A 15,324-nucleotide genomic window follows, 5' to 3' on the forward strand; every position below is an offset into this window, starting at 1 on the left:
CTGACAATTGCTTATAACTACTTTAGTTTAACAATGTATATTATTTGTTGAAGTGTTTAACCATTTTTTGTTTAAAATAGTTAATACAAATACAACTGTTAATTCTTCATTAAAGTCTGCTCACTTCCATTACATAAAACACAGATACAGCTTTTGGTTTTAGTGATGTAAGTACAAGTAAATGATAGTATTAGTAAATAAACGTAAGTAAATGCTAACATTTGTAAACAGACATTAGCCATTAGAGTCATCACTTATCCATAGTGAATATAATACTACAATCAAACAAATATTTAGCTGTTTGATCAAACTGCTTTTGTAAAATTAGCTTAAACATGAGATTTTGGGGAATAGTTTCATTATTTTCTGTTCAATCCACTGAAATTTAATAAGTTAACTTATTTGTTTTGTGTTGGGACAACCTAAATGAACTGTGTGTGGAGCACTTCTGCATCAAGCGCACGCGTATGTTTCTGCACAGCCTTCGCGCGGTCCCACCTCTCAAAAAAATGACGCGTAGGGCAAGCCCTGTGATTGGTTAGCTTGTTAGTGGTGAGCGTGGGCGGTGCTGAGAGCCGCAATCCCGATGAAGCCCCAAGTGGTGCATGAAGCAGCGATTGTTTACAAGTGTCGAGTGCCGTGAAGGAGCTCCAGATGGAACCTTTTGTTTTGTGTTTAACTATGTGTTTACCTTATGATTAAAGTCGTTGCACGTCCACCAGTTCCCGCCTCTGAATGAGTGAGTTTGAGCCATGGTTTAAGATACTTATAGCGTTCAGAAAAAACAAAACAGCCGCGGGCCGCAAAGAAACTTCACACAGAGGAGCATACAAACCTACTGCCATCTAGCGTTTCGGAGGTATTATTGCAGAGCAACACAACAGGCAGAAGAAACCACTGTTGCCAGATTGGGCGGTTTTGAATTTGATTGTGCGGGTAAAAAAATGTGACTATGACTTTTGACTTGATGTTGAAAAGTTTAACAAAGTTACTTTCTTGATGCTTTATTTTTATTGATAATATATTTAAGCAATATATTGTCTGGTTATGTTTAATCATGTGAATTACACTGCAAAAAATAACAGTCTAACAGTCTGTTAACTTTTTTTCTGTTATTTTACAGATTATATTATTCTTATCAATGTATTGTTTCCAAATACTGTTAATCTGTAGCATAAATTTGAAAATGATTTACTATAAACAACTGTAATTAACATACTTTGTATTTTTATGGTGTGATGTTAACAAATTCAATCTTACGGTAAAGTGTTACCAACTGACTTTGAGTTTACAGTCCTAATGTGTATGCATACCGTCAGAATACTGTAGTTCCCCCGAACAAACTGTCCTCTCGCTGTCACCACCCCAGTGTCTGGATGGATATCAAACCGGCCTTCATTGTTGTCTTCTAGACTGTACGTGATCATGCCATTGGGCCCCACATCATCATCACGGGCCACCATCCTGTAGATGTCCTGAGGCTCAGCCGTGCTCTGCCGTTCAGGGAGTTTTATTTGGAAAAGCTTGTGACTGAACTGAGGGCTGTTATCATTCTCGTCCAGGACTTCAATGACCACGGTGGCAGTGGAGCTCAAAGGAGGTTCCCCTTTATCTGACACCATGACCTAAACAACCGCAGGTGAGGGAAGCATCATGAATATTTTGTGCACCAAAATATATCTTTTGCAGAGCATTTAAATATTTGCTGCATATATTAAATGTTTCATCAAAGTTTTAATGCTTCTTTCAAATATGAAAGGTACTTTTAGTTATTCAAGTGTAATAAAAAATCCCATAAAAAAATTAAAAGATGTAAAAAAAATAAATATATTACCGAATGGCAAAGCCTTTATATTGCAGTCCTGGGAATATAGTGTTGTAATTCACTATATCCATTATCGCACTACATTCATTTTACTTTCCCTTTATTTTGCTAACAGGCAACACATTTAAAGAGCTCTATGTCAATTTTTTAACATTAAAAATGTTTCAAAAGTTTGCCAATATATATATATATATATATTAAGTTTGTAAAATTACGGAATAAAGAACTGACAGTTTATTAACATGTTTTTGTACCATAATTTACTAGACCCACAAAGAAAATATATAAATTCAAACTATTAAAAATGTCAGTGATCATCTTTTTTTTTTTACTTTTTCACATCAAAAGTTGTTTTTCAAAAGCTGTTGGAAGAAAGATCAAGTTTCCTTAACGCAATTCAAAAGCATAAAAAATGGGGTAAAAAAAAAACAAATCAAAATATTGAAACATAATTTACTGATCAACTAGATGTTGAAAATACAATAATTTCTATAAATATTATATTACAATACGTGCTTTTTCTTGTTTCACGTCATCTTTGTTCATCGTTGTAAAAGTTATGAGTAATTATGAAAAACTGTAAATTGTTGGATGTTAGCTTGAAACAATTTATATACAACATTTAGGCCACATTGTGCATCTGGTATGCAATTTTTAGTTTGTACAACATCAGAGAGAGTAAAAACAATTGTAATACACTTCAATACAGCGGAAAAAATAAAGTAACAACACATTCTCAACCCTGGGGTTCATGATCTAGTAAACAGAAGGGAGCAAATGAACCAACCTCAATGATATGCTCGGCTTTTTGTTCCCGGTCCAGAGAGGAGAGAGTGCTGATCACACCTAAACAAACATACAGAGGAAGAGCAGACAGACTGATCAATGCCACCTGCCTCAGATGGATGACACACCTGTTCATTCACCCCAGGCTGCTCATTTTACTTTCTCTTCCCACAGGTTTGTTTTTCAACTTTTATTTGTTTTGTTCCACTGTTTATACTAGGTCACCCTGTGGTATACAATTCGTGGGAACAACGGTTATTATTCAAGTCCGCATCAGTGAGGATTTGATGTGTGCTACAAGACCAAAGTTCCCAGTTGCCAAGAAACTGGCAGAAAATGAGCCATGGCTTAAGAGCCACTGCAGTCAAGATGTGTAAACGGCAATGTTGTGAATTAGGATAAGAGGTTCTCTGACACCTTTTTACAAGTGAGTGTTAGAGGCTTGGTTAAGTGTGCTCTGACTCAACAGCTGATTTCAGGCTCAGAGCAAACAAAATGCACTAGTGACAGCGGTTTACCGCCACTGCAATAAACACTTAAGTGTCATTTCTGCGAAAGAGGACTGGCAGGGATCCACGGTGTCTATCAACCTGTGTAGCACTCAAAACAAACCCTGCTGGGCTTTTATGACGGCCTGCATTTAGGCAGACTATCCTAAATATATGGTTTTGGCATTAATAACCACCTGTGGAAAGACGACCCTATCGTGCATGGGACAATGGGTAAACGTGTGGATTTAAACACGTCTTTAGTGCCTTAAGCATTCAAAATAATACAGTTTTGTCTCTTTTCTCATGTCTTAATCCCCCTTGTACATTGGCTTTTGATAATGTAAACTCTGTTCCCTACGCACCCAAGAATTATTTGTCTTACCTACTCACTCTGTAAAAAAATTGATCATATCCCATAAATGCTACGGTTTTGTGGTGCTAAGCTGTTAAGGCAGTTAGCTTAGTCACAGTGTTCATGCTTGTGATTAGTCATCTTTGGCTGTCCTGTCCTGACATGGAGTGCCAAAAAAAAAATGTAGTCGCTTTAGCCTTGAGGGAAGAAGGTTATGCCGCATTGAAGTGAGATTTGTTGCTGTCTCTGCAGCTGATTTGGCTCTTGAGATGCAGCATTGATTGTATTACACTTTCATAATCATTTAGCATTCTCCTTGATCCTCATGGTCTATACAGTATTCGCACGCAGTATTAATAGAGAGCTGGGTACACACTAGTTCATTTTTGCCTCAAGCATCCAATCAAATCTGTTAGCATTTAAAGCACATACGTGAAAGCACATCAAATTTTTTTGGACCAGTCTGAAACATCATTTTTCAGCGATAGATGCTTCATATAATACAAACCAAGCCTTTGACTTCTTTGTAATCCTCGTATATTAGTTCAGGGTGGGGTAGTTTGAAACAACAAAGAGACGAGACTTGGTTAAGACATGTGCAAGCTTGCAACGCTGGTTAATGCGGTTCTAATTTTCATAGCTACTGTTCAAAGGCTAGGTTCAGCTGCTACAAAAAAAAGGGTCAGAGGTGTTTGTGTGGCTTTGTGGGCCTGCTAAACAACTATCCTCACCCATGACACAAAATGACACACACTGATCACAGTATTCACAATAATTAGAGGGCCTATTCATTGTGCCCTTCGCTGCTTCATAAAAAAATGTGTGCCTAGACATGTTCAATCAATCCATCAAAGATTGCATTATAGTGTGACATGAATCACCAGCTTGTGCTGTTTCATGATTCACATACTTTCTGGTGGACTGTTTGAAGTATAAAGCTTACCTGTTTTTGAATCGATGGTGAAATATATGCGCTGAGAATCAAGGATCTGGAAAGCAAGCTTCCCTTCAGAGGACTTGTCCATGTCTGTGGCAGAAACTTTCAGCACAGATTTATCTTTTGGCAAATTCTCTTGCACTGAGCCAAAGTAGACAGGCTGGGACAGCTCAGGGGGATTGTCATTAATATCCCAAACTTCAATGTAGACCTCAGTCCAGGATACCAATGGTATAGTGCCCAGATCTTTTGCATAAACTGTCAGCCAATAGTGTGGCACAACCTCGCGATCCAGAAGGCCTGCAGTCTGAATAACACCTGTAAAATGTAGTTTTCCAGAATTACTCTGTGACAACAGAAGCATTATAGTGGACTGAAACATTAACCAATAAACCAACCCTTGTATGTTAACAGGCATAAATCTAAAATCGTCACATAAACCAATTTCCACAAGAACTGTGAAACTCAACCCAATAATTATGTACTTAAGAAAAGAGTAATGCATGTAATGTGGCAGGTGGTGTTGAAGTAATAGCTTTTCAAATTCTTACAATCTTTCAGAAAAAGCCATTTATCGCTTTGTCTTTACATGTGTTAGTTATGCCAATAAACTTTCTGGAAATGTCTATACATGCAGTCTTGACCCAATGTGCTAAAGGCAACTGTAAAATAGAAGGTCAGTAATATCCATGATGTATTTTCCTGTCAAAGTAAAGTGTGCAAAGTGTATTTTAAATAATGTATTCACTCGCATACCTGTTTCTTCATCAACCGTGAAGACGCCGAGCCCTGAGCCATCATGGATGTAGTATCTGACAACTCCATCTCGTCCCAGGTCGTTATCTACAGCAGTTAGTGTTAAGACTGAGGTTCCTATTTTAGCATCCTCCATAACGGCTGCTGTATGCACCATTTCACCAAAGAGAGGCCGGTTCAGGTTTTCATTGACATCTAATACTTCAATCTCAATAAAACACGAAGATGATAAAGACCGGGGCTTTCCATGGTCAACAGCTCGAACTGTTAAATTATAAAACTGCCGCTTTTCGAAGTCTAATTCCCGCTCCAAAGTCAAAGAACCTGTGGATGTATCAAGAAAAAACGTTCCTGATTCGCTGTTTTTCAGGTTGTAGCTTATGACACCGCCGCTCTCCAGATCTAAATCAAAACTTTCAACCCATAGCAGCACTGTGCCTGGAGGAACATCCTCAGGAACTTTGATCTTGTAGACTGTGGGTACAAACTTTGGAGGATTGTCATTGATGTCCTCCAGAACAACAACCACATCTGTAAATGAGAAAAGTTGTGGATCCGGTTTGGCCTGATCTCTGGCCTCAATTGTTAGGTCATATCTCCTGAAGGTTTCCCTATCCAAAGGCCCGATTACCTTCACCACCCCTGTGTCTTCCTCTATCTGAAACAAATCTGTGAAGGTAAACAGCGAATATTTAAATGCTCCATTGTTATCCAAGTCGAAGTCGACTGCATTGACTTTGAAGATGCTTTTGTCAACCTCTGTGTTTTCTGGGATGGTTACAACATATCTTGACTGAGAAAATAATGGAGGATTATCATTTGCATCAAGAATATTAACAGCAAGAAGTTTCCATGTAGAGGTTTGCGGATATCCCAAGTCATAGACTGTTATGTTGAGAATGTAAAACTCTTTCTGCTCTCTGTCCAAAGCGCAAATAACCTTCAGATCCCCTGCGTTCACATCGATAGTAAAGCATCCGTCCTCATTTCCACTTGAAATTGAATAGACAAGCTTTCCGTTAAATCCAGAGTCATTATCAGTGGCATTAAACTGCAACACAGATCTATTGAGAGCAAAGTCTTCCCTGATGTCAATTGAGCCTGGCGTGCTAATGACAAATTTCGGTGAGTGCTGGTTAATTATATGAACATCTGAGATGGACTCCTCTTCTTTTATGTTAAGAGATGGCCTAAAGGACTCAATAAGCTTTTCTGTCAACTGCCTAGTAATTCCGGTCTCCTCGCAATGTGTGATGGCACCTTCGCCATTGTCTGTGATGCTCACAGTCACAGTGTTGGGGTCTGCAATATATGTGCCATCTGTTGCTGTTATTTTAAGTGTATATAAAGAATTTTCTGTGTCTTTGTAGTTTGATGGAATGGCCTTAGCCAGTTTGATGATGCCAGAAACAGGGTCAATTGAAAACAGTCCATCATCATTTCCAGACTCTATCCTGTATACGATCTGCTGCAGCTCATCCAAATCAAGTGCTGATATTTCTGCAATAATTTCCCCCACAGCAAAGTCTCGGGGTATGGAGGCATTGCACGCTACCCGCTCAAACACTGGAACATTGTCGTTGACGTTGGTCATGGTGATAGTTACAGTGCATTCACTCACCCTGTTAAAAGGGTTGCCACTATCAGAGGCCCAGATTCGTAGATGGTACCATCTTTTCATGAGCTCATAATCAAACTCCTGAGAGGTAGAAATAACGCCGGTCAGTGGGTCTATGCTGAAAGGAACAGGACCTGTGTTTGCTATAGCGTAGGTCACAAAACCATTGTTATCTTTGTCCACATCAATAGCAGAGACAGATAAGACACTTGTTCCGATTCGCACATTTTCAGGCAGAGAAGCCTGGTATGAGGGTAAAGTGAAACTAGGGGCATTATCATTTTCATCAGTTATATCCACAATGACACGAGTAACTGCTTCCCCATCATTTGCTGTGACATCAAACTCATAATGATTTCGGTTTTCAAAGTCAAGAGACTGAGAAGTCACAATTACACCAGTTTTGGCACTGATTTTGAACTTATAGCTATCTGGGTTTTCTTGAATGCTGAATGTCGTGTTTTTTAAACTCAACCCAACAGAAACTCTAACCACATGAGTTTTTGGTGGAGAAAATTCACTGAGAGTTACATAGTAAAGTTCTTGTTCAAACCTCAAGGGTTTTATTTGAAGAGGAGGTGGAATGTGCACAGTTTTTATTGGAGTTAGCAAAGGAGGGTTGCTTCTGTCTTTGGCCTGAAGAGAAATGTTTAGTCCTAATGGGTTCTGTGACCAGTCAATAAATTTTGTTGAGACCAGCTGAAAGCCACCATCATAAAAGGCTGAGGGAATAATCTGAAAGCAATTCAATGGATCTCCTTTAACTATACTTAAAGATGCTGTGTTTTCCTTCTCTTTAGGTTCCATCTTGATGTTTACACTTATTTTGTCATCGATCGTTAGCAGACTCTCTGCAGTGGTTGGTGAAATAAGGGTGAAATTCTTTTCTACTTTTTGGATCTTCACAACAACCGTTGCTACATTTCCAAATTTCTGCACACCAGAGATTTTCTTTTTCCTGTCCTCTGCCAGCACTGTCAGGTCATACCTATCTCTCTGACTGGTGTCAAGTCTCTTGACAAGTGTAACAGTCCCCGTGAAAGGATCAACAGCAAACGGGTGTGATCTAGTGGTGAATGAGTAATAAAATTCAGCATTGCTGCCAATATCAGCATCCGTTGCACTCACTCTCACCAGGCTCGACTTGATTGGTGTGTCCTCCTTAATTACCACATGATAAGAGGCAGGGTAGAAGAGCGGTTTCAGATCATTTGTGTCAAGCACTTGGATCAATACCTTTGTTCTAGCTCGGTTGTCAAAAGTGCTTTCTGTAGCCTCAACAGTGAGGGTGTAAATGTCTCTGACCTCTCGGTTGAGCACAGCTGAGTTACTGCTTCGGGTTATGATTCTCAGAAAGGAGAAATCTCCTACATCTTCTTTCTCGGTCTGGAAAAGGCCATCATCATCACCAGAGACAATCTTGTACTTGATGTTCCAGAAGGGATCAGTCAGTAATATGCCCATCCGGACTGAACTCTCCACGTAGGTCTTAGGGGCAGAGTTCTCATAAATGCTGGCATTATACAAATGATGGGTGAACCTCAGCAAAGAGCTGTCCTTTACCAGGCTCCCATGACATCTGGTTAGTGTTCCTAGGACTGCTATGACAGTGAGAATTATGGCTGTGTCTGTGAAAGACATTCTCACTGCCTCAACATGGACCCGCAGACCTGAGGAGAGTGAAACAAATGTTTAAACTTCTTTATTGTCTGACAAATAGACCACACAGTGTCAAGACTTGGCCTTATAATGAGCTGATATTTTAGAGTAATATAACCACATACTGAAACATAAAAGGACAAAACACACACACACACACACACTCATCTTATTGTCTGTTTCACCTAATAAAAGATCATAGTCGGGTATTTTTTTGTCCTGTTTTGACATGCCTTGACATGAAACTTGACATTGTTTAACCGTGAGAACAGAACTAAAATTTTTTAAATCAGGTGAGACATTTTTCATTTTCAGATGATTTTGCCATGCAGTCATCTTTAACTAAAAGTAATTTACAATTTGAATATGAAAATGGGACTTGACAAACTATTCAAGAAAGGTTGAAAATGATCTCTCTCTCTGATCTCTCTATCCATATTTTCTCAGGCTACAGCATATTTTTAGCAATATACCACATCACTATCCACCCAGATATTTCATATAGGCCTACTACCAAATTTAAAGTACATTCTTTCTTCAAAATTAAAACTCCAACCTACCCAGCAGGCACAGGACGTCAGTATAAAGTCAGATTGACATTAGCCATGTTTCCATCTAAAAATGTGAATTAACTTTATTCACAAAACTGGATTATCGCATAAAAGATGTGCCAATAAAGCAGCGTTTCCATCCAATGAGTCAAAGCGAACAAAATCGTCACTTTCTGATAAACTGCTGCCAAATATCAACAGTAAAAACGGAGTTTGCTGCGGTAGGAGAAGCTGCATCAATCTCAAGGTCTTTAGTAATATAATAACACTAATACTGAAACGGTTGAGGCTTTTTAAAATAACCAAAACAACACATCAGATGTTTTACAATGTGCTCAGCCTGCTGGTTTGTCCATTCACACAGATTTTTATCATCACATGATCTCTTATAACAAAATCACATAAAATTTATTTTAAAGCACATACTGGAATTTGTTCTGTAAAAGTGTTTCCATCACAGTTTATGCGCATCTTTTCTTATTGAATAAAAAGTTTATCCTACTAATTTATGCGCACATGTTTAATGCACATTTTCAAAATATCCAAAATGCGCATAAAAGTAGGTGGCTGGAAACATAGCTAGTGGGATGTTGCATTTTGTTAGGAAATAAAAATCAGGTGGATGTACAAGCCCCATATCTGGCCGAAATCAAAGTCCAACATTGGACAGAGGTTGCATTTTGGTCACTTTCCAACGCAACCTAAAATCAACCAAATACCAACATCTAATGATGTTACAGTTTGATATTGTGTGGACGTTACCAATATGACGTCTATCAAATGTTGCATTTTAGTTGCCATACCTGACGAATAAATGTCAGTATTGGACGTTAATATGACGTAGATATAAGACAATAACTCGACGTTGGATTTTGGTCACTTTCCAACACAACCTAAAATCAACCATATAACAACATCATTTGACGTTGTTATTGGATGTGAAAATAACATTGTCCTTTGGCACTGATGATCTAAACCTAACCTACTATTGACGTTTTATGATAAACCTAACCTACTATTGACGTCTTATGTGTTTGCTTGGTAGTTTCTGATGTACTAAGTTTTTATTTCAGATACTGCTATAAGCTATAAATAATAGCATTAACTTACAGGGTGAGACAGTTCACCTAAAACTGACAATTCTGTCATCATTTACTCACCCTTCACTTATCACAAACCTGCTTGAGTTTAATTTCTCTGTTGAACCCAAAATAGTAATTTTGAAAGATGTTGTAAACCTGTAAAAATTAATTTCAATACTATTTGTTTGTCCTACTTGATATCAAAATATTATTTTGTGTATAGCAGAAAAAGCCGCACTTGTGGCTGAAGAAATAAAGACTATATTTGCAATTTTTGGATGAACTATTCCTTTAAAGTATATTTTAAAAGTACACTTTACTTAAAATATGGCAACACGGTGGAGCAGTGAGTATCGGTCGCCTCACAGCAAGAAGGTCGCTGGTTTGAGCCCTGTGGGTTTCCTCTGGGTGCCCCGGTTTCCCCACAGTCCAAAGACATTTGAACAAACTAAATTGGCCGTAGTTTATTTGTGTGAATGCAAGAGTGTATGGGTGTTTCCCAGTGCTGGGTTGCGGCTGGAAGGGCCTCTGCTGCGTAATAACATATGCTGGATAAGTTGGTTCATTCTGCTTTGGCGACCCCTGATACATAAAAGGGCTAGGCCGAAATTTTTTTTATAAATGAATAACCTTTACTTAAAAAGAGTGAATTTCATATCTAATTTAACAAACTACACAAGCGTGGGGCAGTTAATTAAAAAGGAGACATCCAAAAAGCAAGCTGAACAAGTCTAAGCATATTTAAAGTATAATTCTTTGTCAGTCTCTTTATATTTATGTACATGTGTGATAACAGTTCTAACCGCCATAAATCTTTGTATAGGGGTGGGGGGTGTAGAGCAATATTTCCTGGAACTCAAGTTAAGCACGCATAGAGGCACGAACAGGGAATTAATCGGTGCTACACAAGGTTGGCCTAAAACTTGAAAGAGTTTCCACGTAAGTAAGTTTCAGCAACAACAACTTTTTTAACCCTTTTGAGATCTCTTAAAATCCATCAGGTAAAAGTTGTGAAATCCCTCAGGGTGAGTCTGTTAGTAGTAGGATGTGCCGTGTGCTGCCCTCCAGCCTACACTCTCACAGCTACCTGCCGCCACACGCTCAGCCAGGCAGCACACACTCAGATCATATTTCACTATCAGTTCTCACTTTGCCAGTTTTGCTAGATTTAATGACATTTAAAGACACTGTGAACAGTTAAGCTTGCTAGCACTCTTGTAATAATACTGTGTAAATCAAATTGTAAGTCAAAGTGTAGTTTGTCAAATTGTAGTCACAAAAAAATATTTTTAAAAAGTCACATCAAAGCAAACTCTAGAATGTGTTTAAAACAAATATTGTAAACCACAAGTAAGCCAATAAAATGCACCTTTTGTATCTACTGTTGTACTGCAATTTTTCATTTCCTTTTTAACTAACTAATTATGACTTTCTCCAGCACGTGTTTCATACTTTGTAGTACATTAGTTACTGTAGGATTACACTAGCTCTTGCTGTTGGTTTATTGTTTGCAAAAGTTGTGGCCAGAGCCAAGCATCAACATGCCCACAGATGCGTCATTTTCAACAGAACAGCTAGTTCAGTTGTGCAGAGGCATTACGGATGACGTTGAATAAGACTTCCTTCCAAGTTTTTTTTTCTTTCTTTTTTTTTGAACATGTACCTACTAATGAAGACAAATCCAGTAGCTAAGTGAACTAATGAGGGCATATATATACATATTAGAAGCTTAAATTCTTTCTATTATTCTATATTTTCTTTCTAATATGCATATTTAGTAAAAACATAAATCTTGACTGCATTTTAGGAGCATTCAGAAGGTCCCCTATCTGTCTATGGACATGAGGACCTCATATAAATTCCCTCACGTACACACCTAGTGCCACAGGGAGGCAATTATCTAAATTGCTAGAAGGGCTTCAGAGAATGGACAGTTTAGACAAATAGCCTAATCTTAGTTTACTTTGCCCTGGACATTTAAGGTGACCACCTTTTGGTGTCTACCTTCATGTTTCACCACCTTCTAGTCGAGTGTAGTCACTCAAAATGGGTTCATTTTAATATATAATCTGTATGAATGTGTTTAGGAAGAACTAGCATTTTATTTTGACCCACATTACTTCGGCCCCAGTTGTATTGTGTTCATAAGATTAGATCCTGTTCATATTACACATGCGAGTCGAAGAGTTGAACTAATGATAACAAGACAATATTGGCTTGTCGGTTATAAACTAAACTTTATTTTCATAAACTTTCAGACAACTTGTTCACTGTAAGTATTGTTGTAGCTCACTTTATAGTATCAAGTTTGGTTAGAGTTTGGGTTAGCAGAACAAACTGACATTTACAATATAGTCACTAGTTAAAGTATTGTCTATGTTGTCTAACTGACATACAGTTGTTACACATTAGTAATTAGAATACTACCGAAGTGAATTCAATTCAATTCAGCTTTATTTGTATAGCGCTTTTACAATGTAGATTGTGTCAAAGCAGCTTCACATAAATGGTCATAGTAACTGGAACAGTGTAGTTCAGTTTTTAGTGTTTAAGTTCAGTTCAGTTTAGCTCAGTTCAGTGTGATTTAAAATCATTACTAAGAGTTCAAACACTGAAGAGCAAATTCATCGATGCGTAGCTCTACCAATCCTGAACCATGCGAATATTACCAAACTTTTGAATGAAAAACCACACTTTGGTGGAACAGTTTGACATGCTAAACATGTTTTATGAAAACTTGATAAAACTTGGTACCTGACTACTTTGCCTGTTTATCTCTTTAAATCTGCTTTGACACAATCTGTACTGTATAAAGAGCAACTGAAATAAATGTGACTTGATTTGAACGTCTGTTAGAGATCATAAAAATAAAGTGTTCGCACATATTAGGCAAACAGTCCTAATTCTAATGACTGCTGGTTGGCATGTATTTGCAAAAGTCAACAGTAAAATGGCACAATCAAAATAAAGTGTAACCCCACAATATTTAAAACTAGGAATTTTCAATTCATTTATTCAAAAAAAACTTTTTATCTAACTTTAAAAGTATAAATATACTAGCATAGCCCACAGGAATGTTTACCCCAGCAATACAAGATATGTAGAATCCCACAAAACACAACAAACACACTTTTGCATATTTACACATGCAGTGCTAAAATGCAGCAATACAGCAATGACATTTAGCAAACTGAAAGCACATGTCTGACCTCTCAGAAACTCACCTGAGGTCCTCGACTCCAGCTACACATAAAACTTTTAATAAAGTCCTCACACCTTTGGTATGACAGTATTCCGATGCGGAAATAAAACTAACCGCTTTTCATCCATAATGACTGCAAAAAAAACTAAAATTCTACGGTTGACTGTTCTGGCTAATTTGCCATGTTCCTGAGAATAGAGCTGCAAGACTGTTGAGACACCTTATTCCCTGAGGAATCAGGTTGATCTTCTCCTCCCCAATCCTGATGACACAGCCCCTCCCTCAGAAACCCTCCCCTCCCACTCAACCTAAACTCAGCCCAACACCCATCAGCCGGGCACACAGATTGGAGGAGGTTACTTTACCCTTTCTCTGTGTATGTGTGTGTATCTGTCTGTCTTATTTATTTTAAGCTTTAGGTGAGGCACAGCTAAGTTTTACACAAAGTTAGAACAGTCCCATCCAAAGTAAACACTCACCTCATTATGTTTCATATTACTCTCATAGTATGTACCAACAGTACACTCTACTAGAAGTTTAACAAAAATATTAGACTTAAGAAAACTAATGGCTGATTAAATCACAATCATTTAAACCCAAAGTTGTTCCTGCACATACCTAAAGCATTTACCTATTATTAGCGTTAGCGCTACCCCTAATAGCCTGAAGCATGCTGTCTTTGTTTCACTGTTATGTAAACAGAGATCTCATTCACACTCAGACTACCTATACTGTAATGCGTATCACGTCGAGACACAAAGTGATCAGCATTTACATAGCAGTTTCTCCACAGTCACATTATGCTAAACACCCAAAAATGGCTTCAGAACTGTACGTTGCTGTACAACAGCACTTTTTGGTCCAGCTACCCACTAGAGATGATGTAAACAGAAGCCAGTCTTGGTGCCAAGACCTGCCATGGAGTGAGAGAGGATGAGCACATGGAGCAGGCATGGCCCACAAATAAGACTCAACAGACGGTGGGCACTGGGCCACTGCAGCAGGTGGAATTTGCCGAAGTGCATTTTGAGGATGAAGTGAAAAATGTGCAACCCTGAGGGCACGAGAGAAAGCTGCGTGTATCTCTGTTTCACAATGCTTTTTTTTGCTTATTTGGATGTGGAAGCATGGTAGCGGCTTCGTTCAGCTCACATTCTTTCGATCTTCTTGTTTATAAGACAAATAATGAACTAAAACTGCATCAAAATTAAGATAATTCCCTTTCCTCATTCATTTTCCTTCAGATTAGTGCCTTATTTATCATGAGTCGCCACAGAGGAATGAACCGATGACTATTTCAGCATATATTTTTTACAGCAGATGCCTGTTCAGTTACAATCCAGTACTGGGAAATACCCATACATTCACCCATAACTCACATTCACACACACACTATGTATGTCCAATTTAGTTCATTCAACGTACTTATACAGGCCAGTAGCCAGCGGGGTTCATTTGGTTCGAAACCCACCCCTCACTGAAAAAGGCCCAAAATTTGTCACATACATGAGCTTGTTTGTCCTATTTTGACTGCTATGCCATAATAATTTGTTAAAAAAATACATATGACAACAACCCATCGAAAAAGGTTTTAAGACCAAGCCGAATCCTGTGTCGGCTGTTGCTTCGGTGTGCCTTATCGTTTTAAAGTGACAAATTCTGAGTTCCAAATTCTGAATGAGGAAGGTTGAATGTGCTGGACAGTTTGTTATTTGCTTAATAAATGAGAAATGGCTAGTTTTTAGTTACAAATTTTAACATATTCCTATATGTTTCTATTAATATATATAAAATATTTTTGTATTTGAAAAATAAGTGTTGTTTCTTTAGGAAATATTTTTAGTACATCAAAACAGGTGGTTATGATGACCATCTGACAAGCTAATCCAGCAATAATAATAGTGCTTAAACATTGTAGTATTTAAATATCATAATTGGATAGAAAATGAGCCAAATAACTGCAAAAAAAAAAAAAACTATTTCTTTTACCAGGCTGGCTACGGCCCTGTTATAGTGCACGCAAACACAGGGAAAATCCACACAGAAATGCCAAGTGGCCCAGCCA

General features: G+C 38.1%; 1 protein-coding gene and 1 long non-coding RNA gene across 4 annotated transcripts in view; one reads left to right on the plus strand and one right to left on the minus strand.

The window, feature by feature from the left end:
• fat2 (FAT atypical cadherin 2) overlaps positions 1-13,469 on the minus strand; it is a 73,916-nt gene extending 60,447 nt beyond the window's left edge. The window contains exons 1-5 of the mRNA XM_001920023.8: positions 13,282-13,469; positions 5,148-8,435; positions 4,398-4,709; positions 2,613-2,671; positions 1,314-1,625 (exon numbers count right to left, since the gene is read on the minus strand). Coding sequence (XP_001920058.2) covers positions 1,314-1,625; positions 2,613-2,671; positions 4,398-4,709; positions 5,148-8,406 — 3,942 coding nt within the window. The 5' untranslated portion in view covers positions 8,407-8,435; positions 13,282-13,469. The remainder of the gene's footprint in view (positions 1-1,313; positions 1,626-2,612; positions 2,672-4,397; positions 4,710-5,147; positions 8,436-13,281) is intronic.
• On the plus strand, positions 580-11,434 carry LOC141377525 (uncharacterized). Of its 3 annotated transcripts, none has more exons than XR_012389771.1 (4): positions 580-936; positions 1,413-1,639; positions 2,649-2,785; positions 7,566-11,434. It is a non-coding gene; the product is annotated as an uncharacterized lncRNA (long non-coding RNA). The 3 variants fall into 3 exon arrangements; XR_012389773.1 differs by having other exon boundaries at positions 580-859; XR_012389774.1 differs by having other exon boundaries at positions 580-739.
• Positions 13,470-15,324: the final 1,855 nt, after the last annotated feature.

The sequence above is a fragment of the Danio rerio genome, chromosome 14, assembly GCF_049306965.1.
Source record: "Danio rerio strain Tuebingen ecotype United States chromosome 14, GRCz12tu, whole genome shotgun sequence".
Taxonomy (NCBI): Eukaryota; Metazoa; Chordata; class Actinopteri; order Cypriniformes; family Danionidae; genus Danio; species Danio rerio.